Raw genomic sequence first — 16830 nt, forward strand, 5'->3', positions numbered from 1 at the left:
TCCGACTCTGAGACGGGTCCTGACTCTAAGACGGGTCCTGACTCTGAGACGGATCCTGACTCTGAGTCAGGTCCTGACTCTAAGGTAGGTCCTGACTCTGAAGTAGGTCCTGAATCGGAGACCGGTCCTGACTCCTCCGAGTCAGTACCGATCTCTGGGTTGACCAAATTTACAGGCCCAGCTAAGCGTGGACCAAACTCAACGTTTGGTCCACTCTTGGCGGGTTCTTGCCTCTCCTCTTCGTCAGAATCGTCTCCACCACACGCAGCCCTTTTGATGAGCCCCCATGTCTTTTGAAGAAAGGTGTCTCGGAGATTGATTATCCGCGGTCGGGCCAGGGTTCTTTTGAAGGACTCCACAACCTTGTGAATCACAATTGGGTTGTTGCTTTTGATCATTTTGAAGAGCAGTTCTCTAACCACATCTTCATTGCCACAGAGAAGCTGTAAGATGTCTCTGCAGACTTTTTTTTGCATTTTCTCAAAAAACACAAAATCAATGTCTTTGACTTCTTTCCATATTTCTGGAGCGAGCTTTCTCTGGACCGGTTCAGTGTCCTTCTGTTTGTAAGCCCCATAGCTCGATCTATTACTGGACTTGTAAATCAATCTCCACAGGATCTTTTGCACCATAACTCTCCTTTCATCTTCTGTTCCTCGCCTGAAGCCCATCCTGTTTGCGTCCCTCAAAAATTGTTCAGGGTCCATGGTTGCCTGAGTATAATCTTCACTCAGGCAGTTTTCGTCTGCGTACAAGTCCTCGGTAGGAAAGAATGTCTTTCGGATTTTTCTTTTTGTGGACGTTAACATCTTCTTTGGGCGAATGGGATTCTCCAGGTGCTTTTTGAATTTCTCCACTATGACCTCGTGTCCTTCTGGATAATCCAGCATTGCGATTAAGTGCAGCTCACTGGCAAAGTGGAATGCATCTCTCGCAACACTTTGGAAAATCCTTTCAGCGAGCTCTCCTGACACCTCAGAGAGTACGTCCACATTAATGTCTCCAGTTTTTCTCAATAGCAAAATCAAAATTTTGCTGTGTTGTTCCTCAAATGTGGGACGGACAAGATGCAGAGTTGGTTCATCTGCAACCTTCTCAATTACCTCCCACAGAAGTTCGCCGAGAAACTTCCTCTTCTTATAATCTGGGCTTCTTTGGCCAGGATGGACTTTGTTGGAGAAAGTCTTTTTGACTTTTGTCCAAAACGAGGCCTTAGGCCTCACATCCATTTGCGTCTGTTGGCTTTCATCAGTCATTTTTATTGTGGCGAGCTAAAAAGTCCAAATGTATCTTGTGTCGACTGATTCGTGGTAACTGATCAGAGAATTAACTGATCAGTTGGTTATGTCATGGTCTCTATGACATCATAAAGTCATCCTCAGAAGGGCCTCATGACACAGACATCATTTGAAGTCATGCTGATGACATCATTATATTATGTCTATGAGAAGAAGAAGCTTGTGCGCCACCATTTATCTTCCGGTGTGAAACGCATACTCACAACAGAACATGCAGCCAATTTTTGAGCTGGAAAACAGGGTGATATAAAGAAAAGTAGCATAAAAAACGTTGAAGTTAAGTGAAGATTTTACTGAATTTAACACAGCCTTATTTTTTATTTGGCAGTTACTATTTTTGCGCCAAAGAAACTGTATTATATATTCGACTTCCTCCTTTGCTCATGTTTATTTCTGTTGGCTTGTTTGGCCTTTCTTCCTGGTTTATTTTGTGATTTTTTTCTCTTTTCGGTAAACGGCACATAAGTTCTAGGTTTCAGTTTCCTTGCTAGATCCTGCCAAAACTCCTGCTCGGCTATTTTCCTTCTGAATTGAAACGCGGTTGAGTCTATTGTCCTTTAACAGCCACCGTAGAGTCAACTCCCATTCCAACATGGCGTTCCCCTTGCGGACCAATTTGAAACATTTCATCCGCTTAATTCAGAGGTTTAAACCCCTGAAAAGGTGCTTCTGTGCTGCTGCCTGCCCGGAAATCAAGGTACGTGTTGTAAAGCGAAGGTAGTTCCGGTCTCGGCTGTGAGAAAAGTATGTCTTAGCGTGGTTTTATTAAAGTTTAGAGAACATTGGTGCCGTCGGCAGCAGGTCATCCTGTCTGTCTCTGTTGTAAACAGAGCAGTGAGCTATGTTGGAGGTATACATCTCTACTAAACGTGCTGCCAGCACTGGGTTGTGGAAAAAACTCACACCGTCACGGCTGCAACAGCTTTTAGAGGCGGGTTAAAACAGGGAAAGACTAGAAAATGACTTGTAGTTGTTGCTGAAATGCTGAAAAATATCCGTCTGTAGGGTTTAATATGTTTTTCGGGAGAAGCTGATTTGCGACAGGTCGACGTCATGTTTTTATGTTGTCGAGCAACGCGGATAACTATGTAGTTTATTGTCACTTGCTTTATCTGAGCTCATACCAGTCATTGCATTGTGAATTTACACACATGAAAGGAAATATTTACCCAAATCTTCCTTTAAAAATGCATTCCAGGAAATATAGTAAATTAGCGACATAATAAGCCGAAAAAGGGATTAAATTTTGGACACTTTCATGTTCCTCGAAGTACTTTAAAGGAATTTCCAAAGATGTCCAACATAATGTTAAACTGAGATTCGTCATTTCATGTAATCGTTATTCATAAGAATATGTTTGTATGCTTGGCAAATTTCATCGTGACTTTAGCTAAACTTATTGCTGTAAGTTTATCTTTCATAAAATCACAGATATTAAGTTAAAAATCTAAAACTCGCAAGATTTCTTTGACTTATCGAAGGTAGTAGACACAATTAAACGCTGCTCAGGTGTTTTACAGATCTGTCGGTCTGGAAATTGTTGCATAGTAATTTCTAAGGTTGTGGGAAATCAGAGGAACTCAATAAAAATCATTGTAGAGGGAGAAAACATGGAACAGTGGTACAGGAGTCACTGACTTACCAAAATTACTACAAGAGTGCATTGATGAGCAGGAGGTGACAAAAGAACCCAAAATAATATTTTAGATTATTGTTTTAAAGGGGCAGTATCATGTAAAATCAACATTGTTGAGCTTTCCATCATGTTTTAAAGTTATTCCCTCATAAAAAAAAAAAACATGCGTGGAGTGTTACCTTGATTCTTTTATGCGTGTTTGAGAAATCCTTGAATCTCACATGGCAACCATTCAGCTGTGCAAAATGCCTCGGGGGAACCTAGCCCCACCTTCAAGATGCAGCGCATCCTCTGAGCTGCAGTTTCCAAATTTCTGATCTTCCACCTTCCCCCGTTACTCCCCCACTCAGCTCCTTCAGACTAGCCAGCAGCAATTGGCAAACACCTGGTGGAACTGAGCATCAGCTGAGCTCATTATAGGAGCCTGGAAAACGCTGGTAAAACGTTGGTAAAGGGTTAATAGAGGAGCCATTCTATGATGACTTCCTGAAGGCGGAGCTTCAGAAAGAGTAGGAGTTTCTTAAAGAGACAGAGGCGTTAACTTATATCGGACCTTTTTTGTCTGTGTATTATTATTAGTGTGTATTAGCTTTAATGTCAGTCATATTAAAGTAATATTTTATACATAATTTATAACATCTGAAGTTTTGTAGTTGATTGTGCTATAAAACAGCACTGTGTGCCTGGAAAATACATAATACTGCCCCTTTAAAATTTGATACAATAATCCCTTTGATCTCAGCGTAAAGGCTGGCAAAAATTTCTAAAAACAAAACCGAACAAAACAAAACAGAAAAACGGGTTATAAACTCAGCTTGGACCAAAACCTCTTCTGAAGTGGCCTTCTTTTAGTCAAAGAAGAAGGAGGTCGCTCGTCCTCCCTCAACCCAACTTAAAGTAAAATTTCGATCTGAAAAGAACTGCCTACATTCATTAAAACAGCTTCCAGTTGAAGGGAAGGCTTGATATTCACTGTTTTACCATTTAAAAAATGAAAACATCTTAAAATATGCAGTTTTATAATTAGAGTGTCTCAACGAAGGCCAGCTATTTGTTTCTTCGACCTTACAGCCACACCCGGCTATAAAAGTCCAGCCCTGTGTTCTGATATCCCTCTCCTGTAGTCCAGTTATTGGCTGATATCAGTCATGTCAGCTGCAGGCTTAAGGAAAGAGGAAGTGACTTCTAATTTGCTTCTCTCTCTCTCTCTCTCTCTTTTTTTCCCCCCCAGTTAGCCTCAAATTCAGTTACTCGGGTGTCAGCTAAAACCATTAGAGCAGCTCCTGCGCCACATGGGAGAGGCCAGCGAGGGTGGGGGGAAACGTGGCCTCTCCTTTGAGGATGTTCATTAACTGCCCTATTTATTTTCAACTGTCAGAAAAGCCTGCTAATTCACAGCAGTCCCTCCTGTGTAATTAAGTCTGTCGTAATCATTCTCCGGCCAGAGCCTTTGCTCAGAACGTTCTGCGTTTAGCCTTTTTTTTTTTTTCTCAGCAGCATTCCCGCGTGCCTACTTATGCCTGTTGTTGAAAATTCATCTCGCTAAGTCGAATTACAGAACCGGTCTGTAGAAAAGCAGCCGCAGCCGAGCTCTGGGAGCCCCGTAACGTTTCGGTTGTGTTGCCTGAGCTTTTCTCCTGACCGTCGGAGTTTTAATTAAAACAAACTGAGCATGTGATACTGTGCCCTTTGAGCTGCCACTCCGGTCACAATTCTGCTGCCTTTGCAGGAGGAAATGACTAACCTCCACTGAGATGTTGGAGGTGGAGGTTTGCCCTGAGTGTTACTATAATTACATGCTGATAAATTTACGATGTGTGCACTCTAGGTGTTTTTTTTTCTTCTTTTTTAAGTTTTTTTTGCTGTGGTGGAACCTTTTGTGTGTGTGTGTGTATTCAGGTATTAGCTTTAATGTCAGTCATTTGTTTCCTGTGAGTTAAGTAAAAACTGAAGTGTGGACTGTAACACTGAAGGAGGTGAAGAAAACAAAACAAGAAAACTGTTGATCTGAAGCAAGCAGCCAAAAAGAAAAACATAAGCTAATGTTTTTTCACTGCTGCTCCATATGTCAGTGTGGAAAAGTAATGTGAAGTTGGAGAACTAATCAACTCTTTGATTTACTTGAACAACTAAATAAAAAATTTTAACAGATGAAGTTGTGTAATTTCTGATGTTTATTGTGACGTTTGTCTCACATGAATGATGTAAAAGTCATTGTCGATGACTTTGTATCAACAATCAGATACAAAAACAGTGTCCGATTGTTTTCACTTTGAAAATAATCGGACACTTATCCGATTCTGCATATGGAAGTGGCAGAAATCTTTTTTTTTTTTTAGGGGAGCATCTTGAATGCTAATTGACACGAGCATCACCGTAGAATTAAAAACCCCAATACAGTAAATAGTAGCAAAACCTGAACTGAAATATATATAGACGTTCTTTAAAACCTCTTATCGTATTCACAAAGTGAACTTTAACGGTATTGGGTGTTGCCAATAGAAAAAAAACGTGTTCTCTTGTATTATTTTTACTCGTCTGGTTTAACCAATCTGGATGAGGACGGCCTTCTTCAGTGGTATAAAACATTATTTTTAAAATCATTATATATACTGAGTATAAAATATTTTACAGGCAGCTGACCAGAGAAGGTTTTTAATGATCAGTATGTATTGAGGCTGATAGCGGCTTCCGGGAGCCGCTCGTGTCCCCCAGGCTCTGGTTGAAGTGTGCTTCCTTCAGAAGCCTGTTAGGGCCGGAGGCCGTGGGCTGCCACCCCTGCCAGGTTATTTTTGGAGGACTGTCAGGCCCCGTCTGCGGGGTGGGGGGAGAGGGCCTGTTTTTGAAGGGCCTCCAGTCCCATTAATCAGCCCAGGGACCCCACTGCGCGAGCGGGCCCCGAACGGGCCCCGAGCCCTGTCCTGCTACACTGCAGTGTTCTGTTCCTGTACCCCCGCTCTCCGCACAGTGTGAAGCTCAGAGGAACCTCATCAATCTCACCTGTCCCACACGTCAACCGCAGATTTAATCAAACGCTCCTTCTGGGCCTTCCCCCTTCGCTGCCCCTCCAACATGCAACTCCGACTGGGGAAGAAAAAAGGGAAAGTTCTTCACTCAGACTCAATGTCAAAACTTACAGCAATCCCCCCCAGTTTTTGTTGTATTTCTATCTTCATCCTCCACTAGCTCCGTGCGTCTATGGACATTTGTGTATGAATATTTTCCTTTGCGGTCAAATGCACTTTGTTTCAAGCTGTGGCACGTTCAAGCGGCTGAACACACACATGCCTCCAGGGACGAGGAAGGGTAATACAGTAAGGCCCGTTTCCTGTTTGATAGCGGACTGAAGTGGCACTCTGTTGGTCGCCGGCTTTAACAGGCCCCAAAGTGAGCGGACGGCCGAGACGAAGAGAGGCATGCAGGAATGAGCCGAGTTTCAGCGTGGCGCTGGTGTTAATGGGAACGCCCGTTGTGTCCAGGAAAAGAGGAGGAACACTGAGTCCTGTGTGCAAGACACTCCGCAGGAGACACGTGAGAAGTCCTCCGACCACGGGCCCGTCTCTGTGTCCTGGATGTAGACGGACCTGAAGCTCGTCGCCGGGCGAGCGGTGCTGCCAGGTGTTTGTGCTACGTGTTGAAACCGGCGTGGTCAAGTGTTGCGCCCTCTCCTCGGCTCCTTGTTGAGAGAGATGTCAGTGGACCGCCCCGGGGTACCGAGGCTCTGATATGATGGATGGGCCCTGAAAAGCAGCACAGAGCGGGTCGGGGATGAGGAATGGACCGTTTTGCGAGCACAAGCTCAGCCATCGTGAATGATTTCATGGAGGTAACAAGGCCGTGCGTCTATAAATCCTGCAGGACACAACTCCTCCTCACTAAATAAAAACCATGTCAAGCTCAAGTCTGTTTTTACCACATGGTTTATTTAAACCATGGCAATCCTACTACGGCTTAAAAAGCCAGCAGTAAGAACGATGAAGACCTAAACCCATCATCATCATCAGAGATTCACCCAAACAATCTGCGGGTAACTGGATTCTGATGACTTTTCAGTTTGATCGGCCCAGACCTGGCTGGTCAGAAACCCCCCAAAAGTTTTCTGATCAGTGAACACACCATACGCACTGCCAGCTTGTGTTGTTAAAAACTCACTTCAGTATGGGTGATGTTACTGAGTAAAGCAGACTTGTATGCCTTGATTCCGGTAAGCAGTACGACCCAAGGCAGTCCGGTTTGGTTTGTGTTTTCAGCCCATACAACCGAACTGTGCCGCACCATATCTACATCCTCTTCAGTTGTAGGCAGATAGGACAATGGTGGCATAAAGGTGGAGCTGCTGGTGTCACCCAACACAGTCCATTGGATGACAAAAAGAGTCACTGCTTGTGACGACCTTGAGACACAAGCATGAAGAGGCGGAGGGTCCATTGTATAATCTCCAGGAATACAGCTGTTTTATTAATGGTAGCTAAGCTGTTTGTTGGTAAAATATACTAAAGACACATTAAAGTGTCAACTACGTCATCATTTTGTCTTTAAAACAAACACGGCATCGCCTGTGTGAAACAGGTTCTGACTTCACCCATTAATCTCATATTCTAGGTATTTTTCAAGAAACAGTTGGTTAAATTCAGTATTTACTGATGAGTCATCAGAAATTGGGCACGAAATGTTTTGTGCATTAATGAAACATTTTTTTCAGCTTTATTGATCAAAGTGAAATCTTTCCATAGCGACTGAAATGCTGTTTTGACTTTAAATGTCGCAGGTGATGTGAGAAATCTGGTCATGTTGCTCTTTTCAACTGGCTGTCATTTCTTTCCACTGCCTGCCAGACCATGATGTGAGCTGTCAAATCCTTATGAACGGACACCTTCACAACTCCACTAATGTTGATGTAGGCTAAGACCACAACACGCGCGGACGATCGTCTGTGTTTGCACACGACCTCCGTCCCAACGGACACTACCACACACACCGGCGAACGAACGGACGCATATTCCAGGAAAGGAACTGCAAGTGTGAAAACATAGCCTTTTTAGTGTACGTAACCTTCCAGCTGTTGGCGTTGATGTCCTACGCACGCAGTGCCTAATGTATTAAGCATATGGTGAACACCGACGAAGAAGGTTTTCGTCACCTCTGCAGTGTCGCGGTCCGTCTACGTTGTGCCTGCGGGGAAAAAACGGCATTTGTCCGTTAATTTGGATTTGATGGTGTCCATTTTGGAGAAAACTCTAGGAAGCGAGCGTGAGATCGGACCGCTGGTCATAGGTCACTTTGATCCCGTCTCTGAACATCCCCAGGCTTTTTCTTGCCCCGTCATAACTCGGAGTAGTAACCGGTGACTTTTTCTCGTGTGTGTCTCAGTTACCGTTTGATGGATTGCCTTGAAACTTAGTACAGGCATCCAGATGCCCCTCAGAGTGAACTGCAATAACATTAAGGACCTTTTCATCTGCAGTTTTCATCTGCTCTGCTCAGTGTTGTGTTTTTAACTCATGACCAACTCTCTCCAAGTGCATGATTTTCAAAACAATTGATTCTAGTCAAAGGTTTTCAATAGATTGCTTATTTTCTTTTTGTTTCATTTATTAAAAAACCACCCAGCTATCTAAAAAAGAGAGCAGCTTCAATGTAAAACTATTTTAAGAATTATCAGACAATGTTAAACAAGCTGCCAGACGCCTATCTGCAAATGCTATACAATGAAATCCCAACATTTAACCAGTCATTAAAAACTATGACAAATATGAATTACTTCATTTTGGAGACTTAGTAACTCGGAATGAATTGATTGTCCATGTGTCCTAGGTGGACTTGTTCTTGTTAGGTGTAAACTAGCAGAAGCCATAAAACGCTGCTTTGTGAAGAGAGAAAAGATTGTTTAAAAAAACAATTTAATGTATTTTAGCTCATGTTTTTACAGGGTGTTGAAGTCGGAATCTGCATGCGGTGCATTTACTCCGTCCCCGTGTTATTTTAGTAGCGCATAAGGTATCATTATATATGCAGCGAGTACATTTTTGCACCCTGAAATTACTTCAAAAGTAAGAATACGAACGTACACAGAGGCACTTTAAGCTAAAGCGTGGTGGTTGGTGATATTTCCTTACTTTTCGCTTTGCATAGTAGGATTCATTACAAATATAAATTGCTTTACAACATCCCCCGTCTCGTCTGTCATCGTTCCGCGGCTGATTTACTTCTTTTTCCTCCAACAACTATTAAAGCACATGTTCGTATAGCTGTTGGACACCAAAAGTAACACCGAGGTGTCTGGTGAAGTAGGGGTAATGCGCGCTAGGCCCTTGATTGCCCAGTGGCCAGTAAGTCATGGCGTTGACTCTTATTTGACACTCAATTGGTTCAAATGACACCATTACCATGTCTGCATGGCTAATGGCCTCCCCGGGGCCACGGAGCGGAGGAGGGTGTGGGGGGGAACATGCGTTAGGAGTGTCAGTCTGAGGTGAGAACACACATGAGCCAGGCGCAGGGCCCAGTCCACACCCAAATCAATCCTGACACCTCTTAAGAGGCTCTCAGCATCAGTGGCACTCCAGCGCAATTACCCCTTCGGTAATGACATAAGCACCCAGTTCCTTCCTGCCTGCCTCCTGGCAGAAAGCCTCTCCTGCAGGCCGGTAGATGGGGATGTTGTTGGTCCTCGGAGCAGTTGATACCCGATCCTCTCCGGGCCCTGAGATCTGGACGCCATGGGCCCTTGCTTGGGGAGAGGGAGCGGCTTTTATCTGATCGGGAGATGCTGTGCCTTTTAGCCGTCCTTCAGACAGATTGGAGGTGATGGAGCTCAGCAAGCTGTCAAGATAGCAGTGGGCGAAGAGGATTTCCTCTGAACGCTTCAGGTTTTAATGGTTAGTTATGATAACCTCGAAGAGTGCAGCATGTGATTGCCAGTCAGATTCGAGGCGATAACGCAGAGATCCCCGGGGTTTTTGAGAGGAGCAGATTTAAAAATGGGGTCCTCTGAAATGTCCAGGTGTTGCTGTTAAAGGGGCAGTATTATGTGTTTTCCAACTACATAGAAACTTTTTGTAGCACAATCAAATAACTATGATACTATTTACTATGATAAAAGAAATTTGACTTTGTAATTTAATATCTTGAAATTAGGCCTCTGTCTCTTTAAGAAGCTCCTGCTTTTTCTGAAACTCCGCCTTTACGAAGTCATCACAACATGGCTCCTCTCTTTGACAACTTTTTTACCAGCATTGTGCTGAGAAGAAGCTCCTATAATAAGCTCAGCAGATGCTCAGTTACACCAGGTGTTTGCTAATTTCTGCTGGCTAGTTTGAAGGAGCTGAATGGAGGAGCCATAGGGGAGAGCTGCTCTGTGAGGCAGAAGCACAAAAGCTTGGAAAATGTAGGTCTGAGGAGGAGCTTCGTCCTAGAAGACCGAGAAAAGTCCAATCAGGCGTTTTGCACAGCTGAATGGTTGCCATGGAGATTAAATAATTTCTCAAACATGCATGAAAGGAACAGGGCAACACTCCAGACATGTTTTTGATGAGTGAATGACATTATAACATGATTTAAAGCTCGACAAAGTGGATTTTACATCATACCGCCCCTTAAAGACCAACACATCAACGCAAACTCAAGCTGAACTTCTCTTTTTCAACTCGTATGGTTAACAAATCGGTCCAGCATTCAGCGTTTTTAAAGAGTTATTTCTCACAAAGGGGGATTTTTCTGTACATGTGTTTGCTTGTGATAAATGGAAAAACCGGCATTTTGCTGAAAATTAGAAGTTATGAAACACCTTCTATTCTGACCTCTCGTATGATTGATTTCTCAGAGCCACTCCATCAAAAGTGCAGCCTTCATCGTGCATTTCAATAAGGCCTCAGTTAGTTGGCTTGAAGGGGAAACCTGGTAGAGGAGGCTTCAGAGAACTCATTGTACCGCACTGTGTTGCAGCAAGTCGTCATGGGGAGGTTTGCTGTGAATTTGACACAAAGCGCACTGTTTTCATGTAAACGGTCTGCCGTTCATGTCATGGCATCGAACGATGTTTTAAAATGAACACACACACACACACACACACACACACACATTCACATATAAAACTATTTTTCTGAAAGAGGACATGGAAAACTATGCATGCATAGAAACATCTGCCTGTATAAAACCATGCACACACCTAATCTTTCACAACTTTACCTAAGAATGCCAGCAATTGTAAAGTTAAACACATGTTCATAACTCAGTTTTCTGTAAATAACTGGAGTACAAGCGGTTCTCTTCTACAGTAAAAAGTGCCGTTTCATACTGAACCGAAATGTTTAATCAACAGTGTCAAAAATAGCTGAGATTTCTTGTTAAAGCACCATAGGGTGCGTTCACACTGCAGTCTGAAGTGACTCAATTCCGATTTTTTTGACGTAATGCGACCTGTATTCAATCTTTTCATGGCAGTGTGAACAGCACAGGTCGGATTCTTTTTCGAATGTGACCCATATCTGATACGTATCCGATTCAAATGCGACCTAACGTTCAGGTCGCATTCATCCGAACTGAACGTCACTGATGCTCAACTAATCTCCCTATTCTGCGTCCTGATAAGCGCAAGTGGGAAGAAAAACATCCATGACGGATTATATGAGAATTAAGTTGTTAATATGTTGCTCTGGTTGGACAACAACTTCAAATATGTAAGCTAAGCTCCACCATTCGCCTCCATGTTTACTTCCGCAAACACTGAGCACTTCTTCTTTTTATGGCAGTTGGCAGAACACTGAGAACGCTGACGCTATTGCGCCCTCTACTGCGCATGCGGGACACTTTCAGGTCGTTTGCCCGTTCAGACAGCAGAACGCATACAGGTCGCATTTACTGGCAGTGTGAACGGTCCCGGCAAAAAAATCGGAATTGCCAAAAAATCGGAATTGAGTCACTTCAGGCTGCAGTGTGAACGCACCCATAGTGACATTTTCCAGAGTCAGTCGCCATCATGTTGTTATGCAAATTAAGTCAAACAGAGATTGAAAAAAAATTTATTGATTTCTTCTGAAAATGGTGAGCTAATCTCACCATTTTTGGCATTTTTTCCCCATGTTGTTTTAAAACAGCTAAATTTGCTTATTTATATATTTTCTTTTTATTGAGAAGGCAGAAAAAAGTACCAAAGTCACTGAAGTTTTCTCTGGTTGTTTGGATATTAAAGTATTGCTTTAATATTCTGCACCCCCATCTGCTTTTTACACCACACTCCTAGTTGCCTTGATCTAGACTTCCACACATTCTCCCTTCCTGATTTCTTAAATTCAGTCCCGCTCTGGAAGCTAAAGGAGCCTCACTCTTTATGAACACCAGATGACAAAAAACGTACAACTGCTCAACAAATTTAGCAGGTGTTTAATGTCTATTTTCCATCAAATCTGATGTAGATCACCTCATTCAACATAGCTGGACTGCACCATTGCAGAAATCTAAATTTATGATCAAAGTGATCATAAATTGATAATCAAATCTCATCTTTCAACCCGGTTGGTGGTAAAAATAACCCAATCATAAAACGCTGCATCTTTTCCCTTCAGCCTTTGTTTTTGTGACCACCGCAGTTTCGCCCAAGTCCAAGTTTTTGGATACCAGTGCAGTTTGAAGTCTCCTGTCTTTAATTGCACCATTTAGAAATAGTGCCACAGGCAGTGGTTAAATTCTCTCTATAAAGCCAAAGTTAAGTGGTGGGGGGTCCATGCCAGAAGAAACAAGGCGATTTGGTGCAGCTTGGCTTTGCACGTGGAGCAACACAGTGTTGGCCCGATCGTACAACAAGAGCAGAACCAGTCTGCTGTTTTCAGGATAAGGCCTCCCCATCTTCCTTCACTGCTTCAACCACATAGGGTTTGTTGGTGATGCGTTTCTTCTCTTGACAGTCTTCTTCCTGGTTTTGAATCTTAGTTTTTATCAACTATGGTATATTAACCACGTAAAATGTATTCATTCAAAGTAGGGCTGAAACGATTCCTCGAATGATTCGAGTACCTCGATTACTAAAATTCCTCGAGGAAAATGTACCTGCCTCGAAGCTTCGTTAATTTATGTTTTATTAGTTAGCGCACCGTGTTCCGGCCGGGACTTCATTTGCGTTGCGCGGAGCTCTCACTTCCGCCTCTGAGTTGTTGACAAAAGCTAAGTCTCAGCGGCATAAAGTCCAATCTTCAAGATTGGCCCGTGGGGATTTTATTGATTGATGATAATGCCCGACTTTTTATCGTTTTGGGGGAACCAATAAGCATCCTTAAAATGACTGGGGAATGCCTGGAGTACGGCAGCATTTCTCCTCCGGGGCTGCTGGTTGAAAGCGAACGGCGGGAAGAGCGCTGAGGTGAGCGGATAGCCTGAACAGGGCGGGCGGCTGAGTAGCTGATGCTTACCGTGTAAATGTAGCTTTACCGACGAACCGCACAATAAATTTCATATCCCGGTCTGAAGAAACGGGTGGCGGAGCGCATCGTACATGGCTGGTAGATGAGTTTCTGAGTGTGACCAGTGAAGGTGTCGTAAATATCCCGTATTATGAGGGGCCGTTTAGGACAAAATTTACGTTTTGTCTCTCACACACTACCAAAAAGTCTCGCATACTCCAAAAAAGTTGCCTCGCATACTCAAAAAAATTACGTTTTGTCTCTCACACACTACCAAAAAGTCTCGCATACTCCAAAAAAGTAGCCTCGCATACTCAAAAAAATTACGTTTTGTCTCTCACACACTACCAAAAAGTCTCGCATACTCCAAAAAAGTAGCCTCGCATACTCAAAAAAATTACGTTTCGTCTCTCACACACTACCAGAAACTCTCGCATACTCCAAAAAAGTTGCCTCGCATACTCAAAAAAATTACGTTTTGTCTCTCACACACTACCAAAAAGTCTCGCATACTCCAAAAAAGTAGCCTCGCATACTCAAAAAAATTACGTTTCGTCTCTCACACACTACCAGAAACTCTCGCACACTCCAAAAATTACGTTTTGTCTCTCACACACTACCAGAAACTCTCGCACACTCCAAAAATTACGTTTTGTCTCTCACACACTACCAGAAACTCTCGCACACTCCAAAAAAATAGCCACGCACACTAAAAAAATACTAAAATGTCACACACACACAAACGTTAACTGTCTCGCACACATACACTAACAGCTCGCACATTCACAAACGTTAACTGTCTCGCACACATACACTGCTACCAGCTCGCACATTCACAAACGTTAACTGTCTCGCACACATACACTAACAGCTCGCACATTCACAAACGTTAACTGTCTCGCTCACATACACTGCTACCAGCTCGCACATTCACAAACGTTAACTGTCTCGCTCACATACACTAACAGCTCGCACATTCACAAACGTTAACTGTCTCGCACACATACACTAACAGCTCGCACATTCACAAACGTTAACTGTCTCGCACACATACACTAACAGCTCGCACATTCACAAACGTTAACTGTCTCGCACACATACACTACTAACAGCTCGCACATTCACAAACGTTAACTGTCTCGCTCACATACACTGCTACCAGCTCGCGCACACACACACACACACACACACACACACACACACAGACGTTTATCTCTCACATACACAAGACTAAAGTTGAACACACACACACAGTACTAAGACTCGTTTTTTGAATGTGTGAGAGCGAGACTTTTTTTGAATGTGTGAGAGCGAAACTCTTTTTGAATGTGTGAGAGCGAGACTTTTTTGAATGTGTGAGAGTTGTCACGGAAGAGGCGGGGCATAATTTTTGGATCAAACTGCGCATGCGTCGATCCTAAACCTTAAGTTTCGATTGTTGACTCACTGTATGTTCTATTACTTAGTATATTTGTGCTATATATATTTTAAATATATATAGAACGTTTAATTTTCTTGTAGATTAAATGTGCTATAGAAATAAATTAATTTGATTGATTGATTAAAAATAGCAAAATTGCTGTAGTACAATCTGCCCACTGGGTGCCAGCATTACAGGAATTATTAAGAGGTCTTGTGAGAAATTCTGTTCCCCCGTGAAAATCTGTTCCCCCTGTGACGGGAGCGCGCATTGCAGCCAGAGACGTGGATCCGGTGAATCTGACCATTTTCACGGCGCTTCTGATCGATTTCTCGGTAAAAACTACTCATATGATCATATCAATGTGTAACTTTCAGTTTAATCGGCAGCTATCAAAATAAAAATACATACATAAATAAACGAGGTCCGGTGTGGAGGTCTTTTTTCGCTGTTTTGTGTTATTTTGAAAGCGAAGAAAATCGATCTTTTTTCAGCTTTTGTCTCGTAAGCCTGACAAATAAAAGTCAGTCAACAAACACAGGTTCCCAACACATAGTGTGCATTTATAATTTTTCATTTCTGATGAAGGAGGAAGGAGATTAATATACCTGCAAGATCTTTTACTTTGTTTTCAAAATATTTGCACTATGTTTGACATTTGTCCTTAACATAGTTTAATATAAGGTAGCTATTGAAAGATAGTTTCAATATATTTATATATATTTAAAAACACAAATATACTAAGTAATACAACATACAGTGAGTCAAAAATGGAAAATTATAGTTTAGGATCTACGCATGCGCAGTTTGATCCAAAAATTATGCCCCGCCTCTTCCGTGACAACTCTCACACATTCAAAAAAAGTCTCGCTCTCACACATTCAAAAAGAGTTTCGCTCTCACACATTCAAAAAACGAGTCTTAGTACTGTGTGTTCAACTTTAGTCTTGTGTATGTGAGAGATAAACGTCTGTGTGTGTGTGTGTGTGCGAGCTGGTAGCAGTGTATGTGTGCGAGACAGTTAACGTTTGTGAATGTGCGAGCTGTTAGTAGTGTATGTGTGCGAGACAGTTAACGTTTGTGAATGTGCGAGCTGTTAGTGTATGTGTGCGAGACAGTTAACGTTTGTGAATGTGCGAGCTGTTAGTAGTGTATGTGTGCGAGACAGTTAACGTTTGTGAATGTGCGAGCTGTTAGTAGTGTATGTGTGCGAGACAGTTAACGTTTGTGAATGTGCGAGCTGTTAGTGTATGTGTGCGAGACAGTTAACGTTTGTGAATGTGCGAGCTGTTAGTAGTGTATGTGTGCGAGACAGTTAACGTTTGTGAATGTGCGAGCTGTTAGTAGTGTATGTGTGCGAGACAGTTAACGTTTGTGAATGTGCGAGCTGTTAGTGTATGTGTGCGAGACAGTTAACGTTTGTGAATGTGCGAGCTGTTAGTGTATGTGTGCGAGACAGTTAACGTTTGTGAATGTGCGAGCTGTTAGTAGTGTATGTGTGCGAGACAGTTAACGTTTGTGAATGTGCGAGCTGTTAGTGTATGTGTGCGAGACAGTTAACGTTTGTGAATGTGCGAGCTGTTAGTGTATGTGTGCGAGACAGTTAACGTTTGTGAATGTGCGAGCTGTTAGTGTATGTGTGCGAGACAGTTAACGTTTGTGAATGTGCGAGCTGTTAGTAGTGTATGTGTGCGAGACAGTTAACGTTTGTGAATGTGCGAGCTGTTAGTGTATGTGTGCGAGAAAGTTAACGTTTGTGAATGTGCGAGCTGTTAGTGTATGTGTGCGAGACAGTTAACGTTTGTGAATGTGCGAGCTGTTAGTGTATGTGTGCGAGACAGTTAACGTTTGTGAATGTGCGAGCTGTTAGTAGTGTATGTGTGCGAGACAGTTAACGTTTGTGAATGTGCGAGCTGTTAGTGTATGTGTGCGAGACAGTTAACGTTTGTGAATGTGCGAGCTGTTAGTAGTGTATGTGTGCGAGACAGTTAACGTTTGTGAATGTGCGAGCTGTTAGTAGTGTATGTGTGCGAGACAGTTAACGTTTGTGAATGTGCGAGCTGTTAGTGTATGTGTGCGAGA

At 42.8% G+C, this 16830-nt stretch overlaps 1 protein-coding gene across 1 annotated transcript in view; it reads left to right on the forward strand.

Moving 5' to 3' along the window:
- The first annotated feature begins 1856 nt into the window (after positions 1-1856).
- The window catches only part of wars2 (tryptophanyl tRNA synthetase 2, mitochondrial), a 32292-nt gene continuing 17318 nt past the window's right edge, over positions 1857-16830 (forward strand). The window contains exon 1 of the mRNA XM_014974094.2: positions 1857-1995. Coding sequence (XP_014829580.2) covers positions 1891-1995 — 105 coding nt within the window. The 5' untranslated portion in view covers positions 1857-1890. The remainder of the gene's footprint in view (positions 1996-16830) is intronic.

Source organism: Poecilia mexicana, unplaced genomic scaffold (assembly GCF_051168715.1).
Source record: "Poecilia mexicana isolate PSO_F unplaced genomic scaffold, ASM5116871v1 scaffold_2, whole genome shotgun sequence".
Classification (NCBI taxonomy): Eukaryota; Metazoa; Chordata; class Actinopteri; order Cyprinodontiformes; family Poeciliidae; genus Poecilia; species Poecilia mexicana.